We start from the raw sequence: 22,500 nt of genomic DNA, 5'->3' as shown, positions 1-22,500 counted from the left end.
GAGCGTTGTCCAGAGTGTTTTAGAGAAGAGAGAAGAGTCTAGGACGTGTGGAGCGTTGTCCAGAGTGTTTTAGAGAAGAGAGAAGAGTCTAGGACGTGTGGAGCGTTGTCCAGAGTGTTTTAGAGAAGAGAGAAGAGTCTAGGACGTGTGGAGCGTTGTCCAGAGTGTTTTAGAGAAGAGAGAAGAGTCTAGGACGTGTGGAGCGTTGTCCAGGGTGTTTTAGAGAAGAGAGAAGAGTCTAGGACGTGTGGAGCGTTGTCCAGAGTGTTTTAGAGGAGAGAGAAGAGTCTAGGACGTGTGGAGCGTTGTCCAGGGTGTTTTAGAGAAGAGAGAAGAGTCTAAGACGTGTGGAGCGTTGTCCAGAGTGTTTTAGAGAAGAGAGAAGAGTCTAGGACGTGTGGAGCGTTGTCCAGAGTGTTTTAGAGAAGAGAGAAGAGTCTAGGACGTGTGGAGCGTTGTCCAGAGTGTTTTAGAGGAGAGAGAAGAGTCTAGGACGTGTGGAGCGTTGTCCAGAGTGTTTTAGAGAAGAGAGAAGAGTCTAGGACGTGTGGAGCGTTGTCCAGAGTGTTTTAGAGAAGAGAGAAGAGTCTAGGACGTGTGGAGCGTTGTCCAGAGTGTTTTAGAGGAGAGAGAAGAGTCTAGGACGTGTGGAGCGTTGTCCAGAGTGTTTTAGAGAAGAGAGAAGAGTCTAGGACGTGTGGAGCGTTGTCCAGGGTGTTTTAGAGAAGAGAGAAGAGTCTAAGACGTGTGGAGCGTTGTCCAGAGTGTTTTAGAGAAGAGAGAAGAGTCTAGGACGTGTGGAGCGTTGTCCAGAGTGTTTTAGAGAAGAGAGAAGAGTCTAGGACGTGTGGAGTGTTGTACCGGATGATTACCCTGACCTTTGTCATCCCACACTGACCTTGACCTTTGTCATCCCACACTGACCTTGACCTTTGTCATCCCACAGGGTAAACTCCAGAAGCACCAGGCGTTTGAAGCGGAGGTTCAGGCCAACGCTGGAGCCATCATCAAACTGGACGAAACCGGCAACCTCATGATCGGCGAGGGACACTTTGCCTCAGAGACCATCCGTGTAAGCTCACAAACTCGTAGATCTGCTATTTTTGGCACGTAAATGAGTCATAAATGACTTGTCCAGTATATGGTCCAGTGTTTTAACCCCTTGCTGTGCGGTCCAGTGTTTTAACCCCTTGCTGTGTGGTCCAGTCCTACACGCCCTACCGGACACAACAGAGACCCATAGTTAAAAGTGTAAATACGGCTGAGTATATGCAAGTAGGTACCGCTGTGTGTGACTGTAGAGACGGGACCACAACCATTACACCAACCATTATACCAACCATTATACCAACCATTATACCAACCATTATACCAACCATTACACCAACCATTATACCAACCATTACACCAACCATTACACCAACCATTACACCAACCATTATACCAACCATTATACCAACCATTACACCAACCATTACACCAACCATTACACCAACCATTATACCAACCATTACACCAACCATTACACCAACCATTACACCAACCATTATACCAACCATTACACCAACCATTATACCAACCATTACACCAACCATTACACCAACCATTACACCAACCATTACACCAACCATTATACCAACCATTACACCAACCATTACACCAACCATTACACCAACCATTACACCAACCATTACACCAACCATTACACCAACCATTACACCAACCATTACACCAACCATTACACCAACCATGATACCAACCATTACACCAACCATTACACCAACCATTACACCAACCATTACACCAACCATTACACCAACCATGATACCAACCATTACACCAACCATTACACCAACCATTACACCGACCATTACACCAACCATTACACCAACAATTATACCAACCATTATACCAACCATTACACCAACCATTACACCAACCATTATACCAACCATTATACCAACCATTATACCAACCATTATACCAACCATTACACCAACCATTATACCAACCATTACACCAACCATTACACCAACCATTACACCAACCATTATACCAACCATTACACCAACCATTACACCAACCATTACACCAACCATTACACCAACCATTACACCAACCATTACACCAACCATTACACCAACCATTACACCAACCATTATACCAACCATTACACCAACCATTATACCAACCATTACACCAACCATTATACCAACCATTATACCAACCATTACACCAACCATTACACCAACCATTATACCAACCATTACACCAACCATTACACCAACCATTACACCAACCATTACACCAACCATTACACCAACCATTACACCAACCATTACACCAACCATTACACCAACCATTACACCAACCATTACACCAACCATTACACCAACCATTACACCAACCATTACACCAACCATTACACCAACCATTACACCAACCATTATACCAACCATTATACCAACCATTACACCAACCATTACACCAACCATTACACCAACCATTACACCAACCATTACACCAACCATTACACCAACCATTACACCAACCATTATACCAACCATTACACCAACCATTATACCAACCATTACACCAACCATTACACCAACCATTACACCAACCATTATACCAACCATTACACCAACCATTACACCAACCATTACACCAACCATTACACCAACCATTATACCAACCATTACACCAACCATTATACCAACCATTACACCAACCATTATACCAACCATTATACCAACCATTACACCAACCATTATACCAACCATTACACCAACCATTACACCAACCATTACACCAACCATTACACCAACCATTACACCAACCATTACACCAACCATTATACCAACCATTACACCAACCATTACACCAACCATTACACCAACCATTACACCAACCATTACACCAACCATTATACCAACCATTACACCAACCATTACACCAACCATTACACCAACCATTACACCAACCATTACACCAACCATTACACCAACCATTACACCAACCATTACACCAACCATTACACCAACCATTACACCAACCATTATACCAACCATTATACCAACCATTATACCAACCATTACACCAACCATTACACCAACCATTACACCAACCATTACACCAACCATTACACAACCATTACACCAACCATTACACCAACCATTACACCAACCATTACACCAACCATTATACCAACCATTACACCAACCATTACACCAACCACCAGCGTACCAAATGCTCTTTACAGATCAGTTTTATCTAGTATAGAGGGTTTACAGGTCAGTTTGATCTAGTATAGAGGGTTTACAGGTCAGTTTGATCTAGTATAGAGGGTTTACAGGTCAGTTTGATCTAGTATAGAGGGTTTACAGGTCAGTTTGATCTAGTATAGAGGGTTTAAGTGTTGAACTAGCAGATCTACTAAAGATAATTCATCCTGGTGAACGACGGAGGACAATATCACCATAAATTTAAATCTCTGTGATATGATTATTGTGAGCGTTAGCTATGAGCTTGTAGAGATCTATGAGCTTGTAGATCTATGAGCTTGTAGATCTTGCCCAAAGAAGCCCAAAGAAATGTTAATATAACACGGATGCGTTCCCGGTCTTGGGTCAATCACGATAAAGGTTAATAATGTTCTGGTCCCGTCTCTACGTCTCTAGACAGGTTTTGCTGTGATGTGATGATTCTTATTGGTTCCTCTCTCTCTCATCTCACTGTAGATGATTCTTATTGGTTCCTCTCTCTCTCATCTCACTGTAGATGATTCTTATTGGTTCCTCTCTCTCTCGTCTCACTGTAGATGATTCTTATTGGTTCCTCTCTCTCTCTCTCGTCTCACTGTAGATGATTCTTATTGGTTCCTCTCTCTCTCTCGTCTCACTGTAGATGATTCTTATTGGTTCCTCTCTCTCTCTCGTCTCACTGTAGATGATTCTTATTGGTTCCTCTCTCTCTCTCGTCTCACTGTAGATGATTCTTATTGGTTCCTCTCTCTCTCTCATCTCACTGTAGATGATTCTTATTGGTTCCTCTCTCTTAGATGAAACATGTTTCTAAGCTCATTTAAATATCGTTGTTGTCGGGCAGAAACCTCTAAGTTTTTGTGTTTTTCATAAATGAACGTTCTTCTTCATATATATATATATATATGTATATATATATAGTTCTACTTCATCATACTAACTACAGCCTCACACAGAAGCATTGAAATGATCAGATCTACAAGCTGGAAACGAGACGCCAAGCGACATGTTCTGAGCTTGTAGATCTGATACTTTCACTGCTTTTGAATTTGAATCCTGACGTTTTGGACATCTGAGGTTTCTACCCGACAGGCCATACCATCTTAATGAGACGTTTTGCAGATCATTAACACATTGCGTGCCAATCGCGTAGATCTACGCAAACCTAAATAATTGCGCAGCGTGCCAGTCGCCTACGCCAAGTGTTCTTTTTTTTTTCTTTTTTTCGCAGTGACACATTTCGTTGTAGCACACCGGAAACGGAAATAGAATGTCAATCGAAGATTTTCGTTCCCATCCGCCGTCGCTCTAAAGCTTCCCCTAATCCGCCATTATCTGTTTTTCTCCGCGCTGAACGCTGTTTAATAGAAACTACTGCAAAATGGACGATCGCCGATTGAAAATGTCTTCTCTGGGCCACTCACACAACTACCCTGTGTGTCTACAAACAGTTGAACGCGATTTTAAGGTATTTAGCGAGGTCTGTGGCGACGTGAAAAAAACAACAATAAATTGCTGGCACTGGTGAGTACATTATGATGTTAAACTCTGGCGTGGAATGTGTTAAGATCATTGAAACAATCTCTGTCTTGTTATTTCCGACTCCTTCCAGGTCAGGTAACATGTTGTCAATATGATATGTTATATATTTACAATATATAACATGTTGTCAATACTTTACCTTTTTCTCAACTTGCAACTCCACCTCGTTTGTACACACACACACACACACACACCACACACCACACACACACACACCACACACACACACACACACACACACACACACACTATCCATGCAAACAAAGGTCTGCTGTTACAGTGTGTAATAATGTGTGTGTGGATCTCCTCTGTGTGTTACTAGACTGTCAGTGTGTAATAGTGTGTAATAATGTGTGTGTGGATCTCTGTGTGTTACTAGACTGTCAGTGTGTAATAGTGTGTAATAATGTGTGTGTGGATCTCTGTGTGTTACTAGACTGTCAGTGTGTAATAGTGTGTAATAATGTGTGTGTGGATCTCCTCTGTGTGTTACTAGACTGTCAGTGTGTAATAGTGTGTAATAATGTGTGTGTGGATCTCCTCTGTGTGTTACTAGACTGTCAGTGTGTAATAGTGTGTAATAATGTGTGTGTGGATCTCTGTGTGTTACTAGACTGTCAGTGTGTAATAGTGTGTAATAATGTGTGTGTGGATCTCTGTGTGTTACTAGACTGTCAGTGTGTAATAGTGTGTAATAATGTGTGTGTGGATCTCTGTGTGTTACTAGACTGTCAGTGTGTAATAGTGTGTAATAATGTGTGTGTGGATCTCTGTGTGTTACTAGACTGTCAGTGTGTAATAGTGTGTAATAATGTGTGTGTGGATCTCCTCTGTGTGTTACTAGACTGTCAGTGTGTAATAGTGTGTAATAATGTGTGTGTGGATCTCCTCTGTGTGTTACTAGACTGTCAGTGTGTAATAGTGTGTAATAATGTGTGTGTGGATCTCTGTGTGTTACTAGACTGTCAGTGTGTAATAGTGTGTAATAATGTGTGTGTGGATCTCTGTGTGTTACTAGACTGTCAGTGTGTAATAGTGTGTAATAATGTGTGTGTGGATCTCTGTGTGTTACTAGACTGTCAGTGTGTAATAGTGTGTAATAATGTGTGTGTGGATCTCTGTGTGTTACTAGACTGTCAGTGTGTAATAGTGTGTAATAATGTGTGTGTGGATCTCTGTGTGTTACTAGACTGTCAGTGTGTAATAGTGTGTAATAATGTGTGTGTGGATCTCTGTGTGTTACTAGACTCGTCTGGAGGAGCTTCACCGGCTGTGGGATCTGCTGCTGCAGAAGACCAAGGAGAAAGGCATGCGTCTCCTCCAGGCCCAGAAGCTGGTTCAGTACCTCAGGGAGTGTGAGGACGCCTTGGACTGGATCAGCGACAAGGTCAGAGCTGTTTACAAATGACCCAAATGTATATAGGACTGAAGAGGTTAATGTATGTTTTATAATAATAAATGTATATAGGACTGAAGAGGTTAATGTATGTTTTATAATAATAAATGTATATAGGACTGAAGAGGTTAATATATGTTTTATAATAATAAATGTATATAGGACTGAAGAGGTTAATGTATGTTTTATAATAATAAATGTATATAGGACTGAAGAGGTTAATGTATGTTTTATAATAATAAATGTATATAGGACTGAAGAGGTTAATGCGTGTTTTATAATAATAAATGTATATAGGACTGAAGAGGTTAATGTATGTTTTATAATAATAAATGTATATAGGACTGAAGAGGTTAATGTATGTTTTATAATAATAGATGTATATAGGACTGAAGAGGTTAATGTATGTTTTATAATGATAAATGTATATAGGACTGAAGAGGTTAATGTATGTTTTATAATAATAAATGTATATAGGACTGAAGAGGTTAATGTATGTTTTATAATAATAAATGTATATAGGACTGAAGAGGTTAATGTATGTTTTATAATAATAAATGTATATAGGACTGTAACTAGTAGCTAAAGTTTTCAAATAATTGTAGTGTAAGTAAAGGTATAATATTTGCCTCTTGTAAAAGTACAGAAAATTTAAAAATACTCCATTAAAGTAAAAAGAAAATACCCAAAAACTGTACTTGAGTAAATGTACTTAGTTACTTAACACCACCGGTTTCCTCCTCCAGGAGGCCATGGCCACGTCGGAGGAGCTGGGTCAGGACCTGGAGCACGTGGAGCTGCTCCAGAAGAAGTTTGAGGAGTTCCAGACAGACCTGGCGGCCCACGAGGAGCGTGTGAACGAGGTGAACCAGCTGGCCGCCCGGCTGACCCAGGAGAACCACCCCGAGGCGGAGCTGATCCTCCGCAAGCAGGAGGAGGTGAACGCGGCCTGGCAGCGCCTCAAAGGCCTCGCCCAGCAGAGGCAGGGCAAGCTGTTTGGAGCCGCTGAGGTGCAGCGCTTCAACAGGTTAGAACATTACATTACATTACATTAGAACATTACATTACATTACATTACATTACAGTCATTACATTACATTACATTACATTACATTACATTACAGACATTACATTACATTACATTACATTACAGTACATTACATTACATTACAGTCATTACATTACATTACATTACATTACATTACATTACATTACAGTCATTACATTACATTACATTACATTACATTACATTACATTACAGTCATTACATTACATTACATTACATTACATTACATTACATTACAGTCATTACATTACATTACATTACATTACATTACATTACATTACAGTCATTACATTACATTACATTACATTACATTACATTACATTACATTACAGTCATTACATTACATTACATTACAGTACATTACATTACATTACATTACATTACAGTCATTACATTACATTACATTACATTACATTACAGACATTACATTACATTACATTACAGACATTACATTACATTACATTACAGTACATTACATTACATTACAGTCATTACATTACATTACATTACATTACATTACATTACATTACAGTCATTACATTACATTACATTACATTACATTACAGTCATTACATTACATTACATTACATTAGAACATTACATTACATTACATTACATTACATTACATTACAGTCATTAGAACATTACATTACAGTCATTACATTACATTACATTACATTACATTACATTACATTACATTACATTACAGTCATTACATTACATTACATTACATTACATTACAGTCATTACATTACATTACATTACAGACATTACATTACATTACATTACATTACATTACATTACATTACAGACATTACATTACATTACATTAGAACATTACATTACATTACATTACAGTCATTACATTACATTACATTACATTACATTAGAACATTACATTACATTACATTAGAACATTACATTACATTACATTACATTACATTACATTCATTACATTACATTAGAACATTACATTACATTACATTACAGTCATTACATTACATTACATTACATTAGAACATTACATTACATTACATTACATTACATTACATTAGAACATTACATTACATTACATTAGAACATTACATTACATTACATTACATTCATTACATTACATTAGAACATTACATTACATTACATTACATTACATTACATTACAGTCATTACATTACATTACATTACATTAGAACATTACATTACATTACATTACATTACATTAGAACATTACATTACATTACATTACAGTACATTACATTACATTACATTACATTACATTACAGTCATTACATTACATTACATTACATTACATTACATTAGAACATTACATTACATTACATTACATTAGAACATTACATTACATTACATTACATTACATTACATTACATTAGAACATTACATTACATTACATTACATTACATTACATTAGAACATTACATTACATTACATTACATTACATTACAGTCATTACATTACATTACATTACATTAGAACATTACATTACATTACATTACATTACATTAGAACATTACATTACATTACATTACATTACATTACATTACATTACAGTCATTACATTACATTACATTACATTAGAACATTACATTACATTACATTACATTACATTACAGTCATTACATTACATTACATTACATTAGAACATTACATTACATTACATTACATTACAGTCATTACATTACATTACATTACATTACATTAGAACATTACATTACATTACATTACATTACATTACATTACATTACAGTCATTACATTACATTACATTACATTACAGTCATTACATTACATTACATTACATTTGAACATTACATTACATTACATTACAGTCATTACATTACATTACATTACATTACATTACATTACATTAGAACATTACATTACATTACAGTACATTACATTACATTAGAACATTACATTACATTACATTACAGTCATTACATTACATTACATTACATTAGAACATTACATTACATTACAGTACATTACATTACAGTCATTACATTACATTACATTACATTACATTACATTACATTACATTACATTACAGTCATTACATTACATTACATTACATTACATTACATTACATTACAGTCATTACATTACATTACATTACATTACATTACATTACATTACATTACAGTCATTACATTACATTACATTACATTAGAACATTACATTACAGTCATTACATTACATTACAGTCATTACATTACATTACAGTCATTACATTACATTACATTACATTACATTACAGTACAGTACATTACAGTCATTACATTACATTACATTACATTACATTATTTTTTACATACATATGACAGGAGTGGCCCGTTCAGTACAAAATGCCTCAAATCATGAACGCAGCGTCAGATTGCCGTGAAACGTTGCACATCCCCACTAGGCCAAGGAAGAAATGCCACAAAATACAGGGGAGAAAAACATTATAAAAAAAAGATGTTGATTATGGGACTTACAGTTCAAGAGTTATAGGCCAAAACGTGAATCTGTCTGTTATAGCTCCACCATGAGGCTGATTTGAAAGATGTAGGGTGGAAATGAAAGGACTTGTTAAGCCATTAATGTCACAATTATTATTATTATTATAGGTTTATTAAAACGGTACATCTAGTGCTGGCATTTTGACAGTTTACGCTGATATGTTTAGTGCTGTAGTCTGATATGTTTAGTGCTGTAGTCTGATATGTTTAGTGCTGTAGTCTGATATGTTTAGTGCTGTAGTCTGATATGTTTAGTGCTGTAGTCTGATATGTTTAGTGCTGTAGTCTGATATGTTTAGTGGATGGTCGTTTTCTTGGCACGGATCCACATCCGTCCTCTCCATTTTAGAGACTCCGCAGATCTACAAGCTCACAATGCGTCGCATGTAGATCTGCTATTTTCAAATAGCCAAAATGTGTATTTAGGGCTGAAGTGGTTAATGTATGTTTTTTAATAATAATCTAAATCTACAAAGTAACTAAAGTTTTATAATAATTGTTGCAAAGCAGTAAAAGTACAACATTTGCCTCTGAGATGTAGTGGAGTAGAAGTAAAAGTAGTGTAGTAAAGTAAAAGTACCTTGTGGAGTAGAAGTACTCTGAGATGTAGTGGAGTAGAAGTAAAAGTAGTAAAGTAAAAATACCTTGTGGAGTAGAAGTAAAAGTAGTAAAGTAAAAGTACCTTGTGACGGTAATCAACAGGGATGTGGACGAGACCATCAGCTGGATCAGAGAGAAGGAGCAGCTCATGGGTTCTGATGACTTCGGGCGGGACCTGGCCTCTGTTCAGGCTCTGCTGAGGAAACACGAGGGTCTGGAGAGAGACCTGGCTGCCCTGGAGGACAAGGTACACACACACACACACACACACACAGACACAGACACACAGACACACAGACACACGCACACACAGACACACACGCACACACACGCACACAGACACACACACACACAGACACACACACACACACACACACACACACACACACACACACACAGACAGACACACAGACACTGACACACACGCCTGTCACTATTATTACATAATCGTCTAATCAGAATTATTTTAAAGCAGAAATATCAGATCTACAAGCTTACAACGCATCACTGTGTGATCTGATATTTCCGCTTTTTAAAAACATAATTGTATAAAATGATTAAATATGTCAATAATCTTTCTGTATATTAAAATTCAAATAAGTTATTCTGCCCAATGTTTTATTAGGAAGCCTAAAAGGCAAACAGGAATATAAAATGTATTCATATATTAATATATTATATTATATATATTCATATATTCAATGACCAAACACACAATTCGTTAATCACAATTATTTGTGTGACAATTAATCGTCAACTCGTAACAGCCCTACACACACACACACACACACACACACACACACACACACACACACACACACACACACACAGACAAAAACAGACAAACAACGCGCTAATGCCGTTAGCGCCAAGAGCTGACGCCCCGTGGCCCCCCCGTGGCCCCGTGGCCAAGTCTACACGGGGAGCTACATTTGTGCACCCGGGGACTGCCCACTGGTTGGGACCGTGAGTACATCCCATAGCCTGGGGGAGCGTAACCACTTTTCTTTGCTCAGTAACTTCCAAACTCCAGAAATCACAAAAGCTCTAATAAACAGCGTGTATTTTGGGAAAGTGAAAAACACTCGTGGTGGGTTGTGTGCGCATGCTAATGGTCACATGCTAATGGTCACATGCTAATGGTCACATGCTAATGGTCACATGCTAATGGTCACATGCTAATGGTCACATGCTACTGGTCACATGCTAATGGTCACATGCTAATGGTCACATGCTACTGGTCACATGCTAATGGTCACATGCTACTGGTCACATGCTACTGGTCACATGACCGTGTGCAAGCTCAACCCACTGAGGAGAACCATGCAGGACGGAACGTGTGACGGAGGTTTCCTTAATATATAAAGATAATAATAATAATAATATAATGTATAATAAGATAATAATGATAATAATATAATGTATAATAAGATAATAATGATAATAATAATATAATGTATAATAAGATAATAATAATAATAATAATATAATGTATAATAAGATAATAATAATATAATGTATAATAAGATAATAATGATAATAATGAGGATGTATTTCCTAGGTGAATGCTCTGGGGGAGGAGTCACAGCGCCTGCAGCAGACACACCCCCAGAACGCCTCTCAGATCCACCTGAAGAAAGACGAGCTCGTGAACAACTGGGATCAGATCCGTACGCTGGCCGCCGAGCGCCACGCCCACCTCAACGACTCATACAGGTAGGCCACGCCCACTTCAACGACCCATACCTTTTATGAAATGCTCAAGATAGGATGAAAGTGGTTGAAAATCTGGACACAAAAAAAGTCACATAGCATGTAGCCTTTATCTCTGTCCTGCTCTTGACAGCCTGTGTCCGGCTCGCGTATAATTGAATGGTAACTAGGTTCTGCCCAGCCCCGCCCTGCCTGCTTGCGATTGGCTGAATGCAAGCACGAGACATTCATTCAACCGCCACATTCAAATACAGGCCGAGACCCTTGGGTGGCGTGTCTCACTAATCATTAGACTTTCAGTCCCAACCTCCCAGGATCCAATCCCTCTGCCTCTGTCATGTTTCAGACAACTGCAGACAATGTATTTTGCTGATAAAACGCTACTTTTTGTGAGGTTAGGTTTAGGTATAGTTTTTGTGAGGTTAGGTTTAGGTATAGTTTTTGTGAGGTTAGGTTTAGTTTTTGTGAGGTTAGGTTTAGGTATAGTTTTTGTGAGGTTAGGTTTAGGTATAGTTTTTGTGAGGTTAGGGTCATGGTTAAGATTAGGTTGAGGCATAATTTCGCCACTTAAAGGGATATTTCACTTTCAAAAAAACTTTGGGTAATTTTATCGTCTACTCAGGCTTTTGTCAGCCCCCCAGACCGTTTTTAAGTTGCTTGATTCACTATTTAGATATTTTATATGCATTTTATCAGACACGCCCCCTTCCTATACAAACCCATTATAACTTCAAACTCCATTTTTAACATGTTAGATTCATCAAAAACACCCGTCCTTGGTTCTGGTGACTCACCCTGCCCTCCTAATACGTGAGGGGGCCGTGTTCTTTCGATTACTTTTTTCATTTATTAAAAAAAAAAAATTGGAAAATGAAAATAATTAAATACAATAAAGAAATTAGATAAAATAAATTAATAAAGTAATAAAAAAAACACGGCCCCATCGCGTATTAGGAGGGCAGGGTGAGTCACCAGAACCAAGGACGGGTGTTTTTGATGAATCTAACATGTTAAAAATGTAGTTTGAAGTTATAATGGATTTGTATAGGAAGGGGGCGTGTCTGATAAAATGTATGTAAAATATCTAAATAGTGAATCAAGCAACTTAAAAACTGTCTGGGGGGCTGACAAAAGCCTGAGTAGACGATACAAGTTTTTTTGAAAGTGAAATATCCCTTTAAAGGTATCATGACATTCATTTTCACTTTTTTTATTTTCAATGTTTTATTTGGGGTTTTATGACCTCAATTACACCCAAAAAACCTGAACTTAAAACATTCAGTGGATTTTCTGTGGTCTGGGGTTTTCTGAATAATTAGGCTGAAAAGTAATCTGAGCTTGGCCCTTCGACAGTGAGGTCACTGTCGAATAATCCCGCCCACTCTCCTCCTCGCCCCTCCCCTCCCCTATCCTTTCCTTTGGGGGGGGCGGAGCAGAGGCGATGATTGACAGGCAAAATCCCTCACCAGCGACACCCGCAGGCAAAGATTTCTTTTTTCATTGCAGTTGAAAAGGCTTTAGAAATGTGAGAGAAAAACACCGGCCATTGATCACTGGAATGGAATTTTCACTTAAAACTTTTTGTACACTTTTGAAGGACCAGGACAAAGACTTTGAATGTGGTGTAAAAGTGAATGTCATTAAACCTTTAAGGCACAATTTTTCCCTATGATCACTCCTATGATCCTATGATCACTCCTATGATCACTCCTATGATCCTATGATCACTCCTATGATCGAATCTCACTGATGCCACTCTTTTGCCAACGGCCGCTGACAATTCTTTTTGCCAATAAAGTATAGTTTTTTAACGCAACGGAGGTGCGCCGTCTCAAGCGAACTTGAGGCCCGAGAGGCACCGCCGAGCGAGCGAGTCGCCGTGGCGAACGTTGACTTGCGAAGTTCCATTGAACCGACTCAGCGACGTTTGAGTTACAGTATGTACCGATAGGCACAGAATCGTGAATCATGTTTTGGGGTGAGCGTTTGCCCCAACTGCCACTCAAAGTGACTACTGGCCAATCACAGCACGTCTTTTCCGGGACTTTTCAGAATCTAGTTGTAGAAAGATATCACACGTCTCATCTCATGTAGCGTAGCATGTAGCGTAGCATGTAGCAGAGCATGTAGCCTGACAGCCTGTGTGTGTCATGTCATGTAGCATAGCATGTAGCGTAGCATGTAGCCTGACAGCCTGTGTGTGTCATGTCATGTAGTGTAGCATGTAGAGTAGCATGTAGCCTGACAGCCTGTGTGTCTTATGTCATGTAGTGTAGCATGTAGCGTAGCATGTAGCCTGACAGCCTGTGTGTGTCATGTCATGTAGTGGGGCATGTAGTGGGGCATGTAGTGGGGCGGCAGTGGCTCAGGGGTAGAGTGGCCGGGTAGAGTGAACTGGAAAACCGCAAGGTTCCCAGTTCAATCCCGGGCTGGGGCGCTCCCCTAGAGTTAGTGTCGAAGTGTCCTTGAGCAAGACGCTGAACCCCTAATTGCTCCCGATGAGCAGGTTGGTGCCTTGCATGGTTTCCTCCACCATCGGTGTATGAATGTGTGTGTGTGAATGGGTTAATGGCACAATCAATGTAAAGCGCTTCGGATAAAAGCGTTATATAAATGCACCATTTACCATTTATGTAGTGTAGTGTAGCATGTAGCATAGCATGTAGCCTGACAGGCTGTGTGTGTCATGTAGCATAGCATGTAGCCTGACAGCCTGTGTGTGTCATGTCATGTAGCAGAGCATGTAGCGTAGCATGTAGCCTGACAGCCTGTGTGTCTCATGTCATGTAGCATAGCATGTAGCATAGCATGTAGGCTGACAGCCTGTGTGTCTTATGTCATGTAATGTAGCATGTAATGTAGCATGTAGCCTGACAGCCTGTGTGTGTCCTGTAGCATAGCATGTAGCGTAGCATGTAGCCTGACAGCCTGTGTGTGTCATGTAGCATAGCATGTAGCGTAGCATGTAGCCTGACAGCCTGTGTGTGTCCTGTAGCATAGCATGTAGCGTAGCATGTAGCCTGACAGCCTGTGTGTGTCCTGTAGCATAGCATGTAGCGTAGCATGTAGCCTGACAGCCTGTGTGTGTCCTGTAGCATAGCATGTAGCGTAGCATGTAGCCTGACAGCCTGTGTGTGTCCTGTCATGTCAGGCTGCAGCGCTTCACTGCAGACTTCAGAGACCTGACCAGCTGGGTGACAGAGATGAAGGCTCTGATCAACGCCGATGAGCTGGCCAATGACGTGGCCGGAGCCGAGGCCCTCCTGGACCGCCACCAGGAACACAAGGTACACACACACACACACACACACACACACACACACACACACACACACACACACACACACACACACACACACACACACACACGTTATCCTTTAGACCAAGGCTCTTCAACAGGGGGTCCGGGACCCCTAGGGGGTCCCCAGAGTTACTACAGGGGGGCTGTGTGATAGGATCATGTTTTTTACATGAACCACTTGAACCCAGCATCCCTATTCTGAGTGGAACATTAGCCAAAAATAGCAGATCTACAAGCTCACAACGCCTCGCACTGCGAGGCGTTGTGAGCTTGTAGATCTATTTTTGGCAGGTTTGGTGTAGAGGGAAAAAAATAGTAAATATTGACGGTTCAACTGGTTAAATGTCTGAAAATACACATGAATGGAACATACTGTAATACATGATGATAGAGCTGCCTAAGTCTATGAAGCTGCCTAAAGAAATCTATGAAACACAGTTTTATACAATATGTATCGGGGGTCCCTGCTTCTTCTCTCTCTCATCTAAGGGGTCCTTGGTCTGAAAACGTTCCTCGTGTGCATTATTGTTGTTTCGTACATATATATATATATTTGCAATCCAAAAAGTAGATTTGAGGTGTATTTGTTGTTGTTGTTCTCAGGGAGAGATCGATGCTCATGAGGACAGCTTCAGAGCCACCGATGAAGCCGGCCAGGCTCTGCTGAACACCAACCACTACGCCTCTGAGGAGGTCAAGGAGAAGGTAGGAATGAAACACGGTGTCCCCCAGGGCTCTGTGCTGGGGCCAGAGTCCTGCAACGGGCCGGGTACCCGCGGGTAGTTCACTGGTACGGGGACGGGCGGTACTGAACTAAACATTTTATTGTGAAAACCAGAGAGCACAAGTCGTCACTTGTGTAACTTAACACAGCACAACGGCATGGAGCACGCCGGTCAGTCTTCTCACAAAAAACTCACAAAAAACACATTGAACATCCTGTTAAACCTTCAAATTAAAACCATCTGACGATGTAAACAACAACACGTGTGTACTCTGCGTATGCGTGTACTCACGTGTGGCTTTATTTATGAAAGCTCGCTCCTCCGTTCTTCACTTGACGTGCAGATTTGTGAACGAACCTGACCACTGACTGAGTGACTGTCTGTAGGCTATTTACTGCATGTAATCACTGTCTGTAGGCTATTTACTGCATGTAATCACTGTCTGTAGGCTATTTACTGCATGTAATCACTGTCTGTAGGCTATTTACTGCATGTAATCACTGTGTGTAGGCTATTTACTGCATGTAATCACTGTCTGTAGGCTATTTACTGCATGTAATCACTGTCTGTAGGCTATTTACTGATGTAATCGCTGTCTGTAGGCTATTTACTGCATGTAATCGCTGTCTGTAGGCTATTTACTGCATGTAATCACTGTCTGTAGGCTATTTACTGATGTAATCACTGTGTGTAGGCTATTTACTGCATGTAATCACTGTCTGTAGGCTATTTACTGATGTAATCACTGTGTGTAGGCTATTTACTGCATGTAATCACTGTATGTAGGCTATTTACTGATGTAATCACTGTCTGTAGGCTATTTACTGCATGTAATCACTGTCTGTAGGCTATTTACTGATGTAATCACTGTCTGTAGGCTATTTACTGCATGTAATCACTGTCTGTAGGCTATTTACTGCATGTAATCACTGTCTGTAGGCTACTTACTGCATGTAATCACTGTCTGTAGGCTATTTACTGATGTAACAGGTTGGTCTACGGATCTGATTATTATTTTTTATTTTTTTCACAACGTGACGTGTTGTGAGCTTTGGGATATTTTCAGTATGAATCAGGCATTGACTTTGGTTGCATTGACTGTGTGTGTGTGTGTGTGTGTGTGTGTGTGTGTGTGTGTGTGTGTGTATATATAGCTGGGCATCCTGTCAGAGGAGAAGGAGTCTCTCTTGGAGCTCTGGGAGGTGCGCAGACAGCAGTATGAACAGTGCATGGACCTGCAGCTCTTCTACAGAGACACGGAGCAGGTTGACAACTGGATGAGCAAACAAGAGGTAAACCTGTTAACACCCTGTACTACCCTTTACTACTATACCCTATACTACCCTTTACTACCCAATGCTACCCTATACTACCCTATACTATACCCTAAACTACCCTATACTGTTTTACCTTTCAACCTGTTAAAACCCTATACTATAACAAGAGATAAACCTGTTAAAACCCTATACTATAACAAGAGATAAACCTGTTAACACCCTATACTATAACAAGAGATAAACCTGTTAAAACCCTATACTATAACAAGAGATAAACCTGTTAAAACCCTATACTATAACAAGAGATAAACCTGTTAAAACCCTATACTATAACAAGAGATAAACCTGTTAAAACCCTATACTATAACAAGAGATAAACCTGTTAAAACCCTATACTATAACAAGAGATACACCTGTTAAAACCCTATACTATAACAAGAGATAAACCTGTTAAAACCCTATACTATAACAAGAGATAAACCTGTTAACACTTTCGTTACTTTTGCGCGACACTGTTGTACGAAACAGAGGGCATTAACTTACGAAAATCATAAAAAGTTGGAATATGGAGTTACAAAGTTTCTGCCCGACAGCAACGCTAAGTACTTGTCATGGTTGTGTCTGGTGCCCAGTGCCTAGCAGAGGTCACATAGTTCAGTCTAGTGCCTAGCAGAGGTCACATGGTTCAGTCTGGTGCCTAGCAGAGGTCACATAGTTCAGCCTAGTGCCTAGCAGAGGTCACATGGTTCAGTCTAGTGCCTAGCAGAGGTCACATGGTTCAGTCTGGTGCCTAGCAGAGGTCACATGGTTCAGTCTGGTGCCTAGCAGAGGTCACATGGTTCAGTCTGGTGCCTAGCAGAGGTCACATGGTTCAGTCTGGTGCCTAGCAGAGGTCACATGGTTCAGTCTGGTGCCTAGCAGAGGTTACATTGATGTGTTTTTTTTTGTGGTGTCGTGCAGGCGTTCCTCCTGAACGAGGATCTGGGCGACTCCCTGGACAGCGTGGAAGCTCTGCTGAAGAAACACGAAGACTTTGAGAAGTCCCTCAGCGCCCAGGAGGAGAAGATCACCGTAAGTATCAGTGGACAGTCCTTAAAGCTGCTTTTAAATACCGTTCTATTGGTCCATGATGTCAGATACTTACATATTAATACTGTTCTATTGGTCCATGATGTCAGATACTTACATATTAATACTGTTCTATTGGTCCATAATGTCAGATACTTACATATTAATGCTGTTCTATTGGTCCATGATGTCAGATACTTACATATTAATACTGTTCTATTGGTCCATAATGTCAGATACTTACATATTAATACTGTTCTATTGGTCCATAATGTCAGATACTTACATATTAATACTGTTCTATTGGTCCATAATGTCAGATACTTACATATTAATACTGTTCTATTGGTCCATGATGTCAGATACTTACATATTAATACTGTTCTATTGGTCCATGATGTCAGATACTTACATATTAATACTGTCTCTCTCTCCAGGCCTTGGATGAGTTTGCTACCAAACTGATCCAGAACAACCACTATGCCAAGGAGGATGTGGCTACTCGCAGAGATGCTGTAAGTACTGCTAAGACTCATGATATAAGTACTGCTAAGACTCATGAATGATACATGTATCAGAGATGTTATAAGTACTGCTAAGACTCATGATTGATACATGTATCAGAGATGATATAAATACTGCTAAGACTCATGATTGATACATGTATCAGAGATGATATAAGTACTGCTAAGACTCATGAATGATACGTGTATCAGATATGATATAAGTACTGCATGATTGTTGCCTTATGCAGCAGAGATGTTAGACTACATGATTGTTGCCTTATGCAGCAGAGATGTTAGACTACATGATTGTTGCCTTATGCAACAGAGATGTTAGACTACATGATTGTTGCCTTATGCAGCAGAGATGTTAGACTACATGATTGTTGCCTTATGCAACAGAGATGTTAGACTACATGATTGTTTCCTTATGCAGCAGAGATGTTAGACTACATGATTGTTGCCTTATGCAACAGAGATGTTAGACTACATGATTGTTGCCTTATGCAACAGAGATGTTAGACTACATGATTGTTGCCTTTTGCAGCAGAGATGTTAGACTACATGATTGTTGCCTTATGCAACAGAGATGTTAGACTACATGATTGTTGCCTTTTGCAGCAGAGATGTTAGACTACATGATTGTTGCCTTATGCAGCAGAGATGTTAGACTACATGATTGTTGCCTTATGCAACAGAGATGTTAGACTACATGATTGTTTCCTTATGCAGCAGAGATGTTAGACTACATGATTGTTGCCTTATGCAACAGAGATGTTAGACTACATGATTGTTGCCTTATGCAACAGAGATGTTAGACTACATGATTGTTGCCTTATGCAGCAGAGATGTTAGACTACATGATTGTTGCCTTATGCAACAGAGATGTTAGACTACATGATTGTTTCCTTATGCAGCAGAGATGTTAGACTACATGATTGTTGCCTTATGCAGCAGAGATGTTAGTCTACATGATTGTTGCCTTATGCAGCAGAGATGTTAGACTACATGATTGTTGCCTTTTGCAGCAGAGATGTTAGACTACATGATTGTTGCCTTATGCAACAGAGATGTTAGACTACATGATTGTTTCCTTTTGCAGCAGAGATGTTAGACTACATGATTGTTGCCTTATGCAGCAGAGATGTTAGACTACATGATTGTTGCCTTATGCAACAGAGATGTTAGACTACATGATTGTTTCCTTTTGCAGCAGAGATGTTAGACTACATGATTGTTGCCTTATGCAACAGAGATGTTAGACTACATGATTGTTGCCTTATGCAACAGAGATGTTAGACTACATGATTGTTTCCTTATGCAGCAGAGATGTTAGACTACATGATTGTTGCCTTATGCAGCAGAGATGTTAGACTACATGATTGTTGCCTTATGCAGCAGAGATGTTAGACTACATGATTGTTGCCTTATGCAACAGAGATGTTAGACTACATGATTGTTGCCTTATGCAGCAGAGATGTTAGACTACATGATTGTTGCCTTATGCAGCAGAGATGTTAGACTACATGATTGCTGCCTTATGCAGCAGAGATGTTATTAAAGGTGCGACATCTTGTGGCTGAACGTTGTCTAGTGTGTATGTCATTGTATTCTCGGTACATCTTAACGTGTGTGTGTTTATAAATATATATTCTTTTTAAATCGTCATAACAGCTGCTGAGCCGTCGCAACGCCCTTCACAACCGCGCTCAGACCCGGCGTGCCGCTCTGGAGGACTCCTTCCATCTGCAGCAGTTCTTCAGAGACTCTGATGAGCTGAAGAGCTGGATCAATGAGAAGATGAAGACCGCCACGGATGAGGCCTACAAGGTGAGGAGATGTTTATGGTTATGTTTATGGTTATGTTATGTTAAGCATCTTCGTCCAGATGACATGAGTTTAAAGTTATGATACAGGGATGCTCCGTGTCATTTCTATTGTAAGTGCTAAGCCTGTGATGGCCTTATTGTTCACATCACAAAGTGTTGGAAGTCAAACTATAGCAACCATATCACAATATAAAGCTCTTTAACACTTAGTTTAAAGCAACGAAGGAGCAACAGGAGCGGTTGATGTGCCTGCCTCACCCCCATTAAAATGAGTGTATTGTCCCCCCTCTGTCCCGGTACCCTCCAACCTGCAGGGATAGGGTTAATAAGTGTATTGTCCCCCCTCTGTCCCAGGACCCTCCAACCTGCAGGGATAGGGTTAATAAGTGTATTGTCCCCCCTCTGTCCCAGGACCCCTCCAACCTGCAGGGATAGGGTTAATAAGTGTATTGTCCCCCCTCTGTTCCAGGACCCTCCAACCTGCAGGGATAGGGTTAATAAGTGTATTGTCCCCCCTCTGTTCCAGGACCCTCCAACCTGCAGGGATAGGGTTAATAAGTGTATTGTCCCCCCTCTGTCCCAGGACCCTCCAACCTGCAGGGATAGGGTTAATAAGTGTATTGTCCCCCCTCTGTCCCAGGACCCCTCCAACCTGCAGGGATAGGGTTAATAAGTGTATTGTCCCCCCTCTGTTCCAGGACCCTCCAACCTGCAGGGATAGGGTTAATAAGTGTATTGTCCCCCCTCTGTCCCAGGACCCTCCAACCTGCAGGGATAGGGTTAATAAGTGTATTGTCCCCCCTCTGTCCCAGGACCCTCCAACCTGCAGGGATAGGGTTAATAAGTGTATTGTCCCCCCTCTGTCCCAGGACCCTCCAACCTGCAGGGATAGGGTTAATAAGTGTATTGTCCCCCCTCTGTTCCAGGACCCTCCAACCTGCAGGGATAGGGTTAATACGTGTATTGTCCCCCCCCCCCCACGACCCCTCCAACCTGCAGGGATAGGGTTAATAAGTGTATTGTCTCCCCCCCAGGACCCCTCCAACCTACAGGGATAGGGTTAATGGCCCGGATTCATAAAGGGATTTACGACCATATTTTGTACGTACCGGCATTTAGGACAAATCCTACACCTGCAGTCGGATTCATAAAAGTTTTTTGTTCTGTGTTTTGTGCGTCAGGTGCGTACGTTCTCAGGTCAGCCCCGAGGCTGTCTTACCAGGGCTGAAATGTGCGTATGTCTTTAGAATGCTTTATTCTTCATGCCAAAATCAATTACTACAGTGGCAAACCTCAAATAAAATATATATGTGCCCAACATTTGTCAACACATATATATAAAAAATAAAAAATAAATGTCAAACGATGTATTGCTTGTAGCCTACAGTATGCATAATATAGACATGATGTAGATTCCACCGCTTTTTATTTATTTTCTAGGCTATGAGTTGCATTTAGAGCTGTGTTTGCCAGCGGGTCATCTCAGCGTGTGTCACGTAATAATGAAAATAGGCTATGATGCCTTAATGAAACTGCGGAGGGACTGACTTGCATCAGTGTCCGTGCCGCGGTATTAATTTGTAAAGCCGACTGTAGGCTACTGTATATTGATCACATGAACGCCACACACAACAGCCTAATAAATATTACCATCTGATGAGGAAACTAAAGTGGATGAAAGCTGTGTCCAGAAGATGATCCA

At 40.2% G+C, this 22,500-nt stretch overlaps 1 protein-coding gene across 7 annotated transcripts in view; it reads left to right on the top strand.

Annotated features, from left to right (window-relative positions):
• sptan1 (spectrin alpha, non-erythrocytic 1) overlaps window positions 1-22,500 on the top strand; it is a 146,380-nt gene that overhangs the window by 30,293 nt on the left and 93,587 nt on the right. For all 7 annotated transcript variants that reach the window (XM_080418798.1, XM_080418796.1, XM_080418797.1 and 4 more), the window contains exons 3-13: window positions 947-1,072; window positions 6,052-6,192; window positions 6,948-7,228; window positions 10,485-10,629; window positions 11,944-12,098; window positions 15,247-15,382; window positions 16,000-16,101; window positions 17,276-17,413; window positions 18,359-18,469; window positions 18,904-18,981; window positions 20,644-20,799. In XM_080418798.1, the coding sequence (XP_080274924.1) occupies window positions 947-1,072; window positions 6,052-6,192; window positions 6,948-7,228; window positions 10,485-10,629; window positions 11,944-12,098; window positions 15,247-15,382; window positions 16,000-16,101; window positions 17,276-17,413; window positions 18,359-18,469; window positions 18,904-18,981; window positions 20,644-20,799 (1,569 nt within the window). The remainder of the gene's footprint in view (window positions 1-946; window positions 1,073-6,051; window positions 6,193-6,947; window positions 7,229-10,484; window positions 10,630-11,943; window positions 12,099-15,246; window positions 15,383-15,999; window positions 16,102-17,275; window positions 17,414-18,358; window positions 18,470-18,903; window positions 18,982-20,643; window positions 20,800-22,500) is intronic.

Source organism: Gymnoscopelus braueri, assembly GCF_963280865.1.
Source record: "Gymnoscopelus braueri genome assembly, chromosome: 22".
NCBI classification, from domain to species: domain Eukaryota; kingdom Metazoa; phylum Chordata; class Actinopteri; order Myctophiformes; family Myctophidae; genus Gymnoscopelus; species Gymnoscopelus braueri.
Note: the sequence above shows the minus strand (reverse complement) of the source record. Positions and strands in the feature narration are given on the sequence as shown.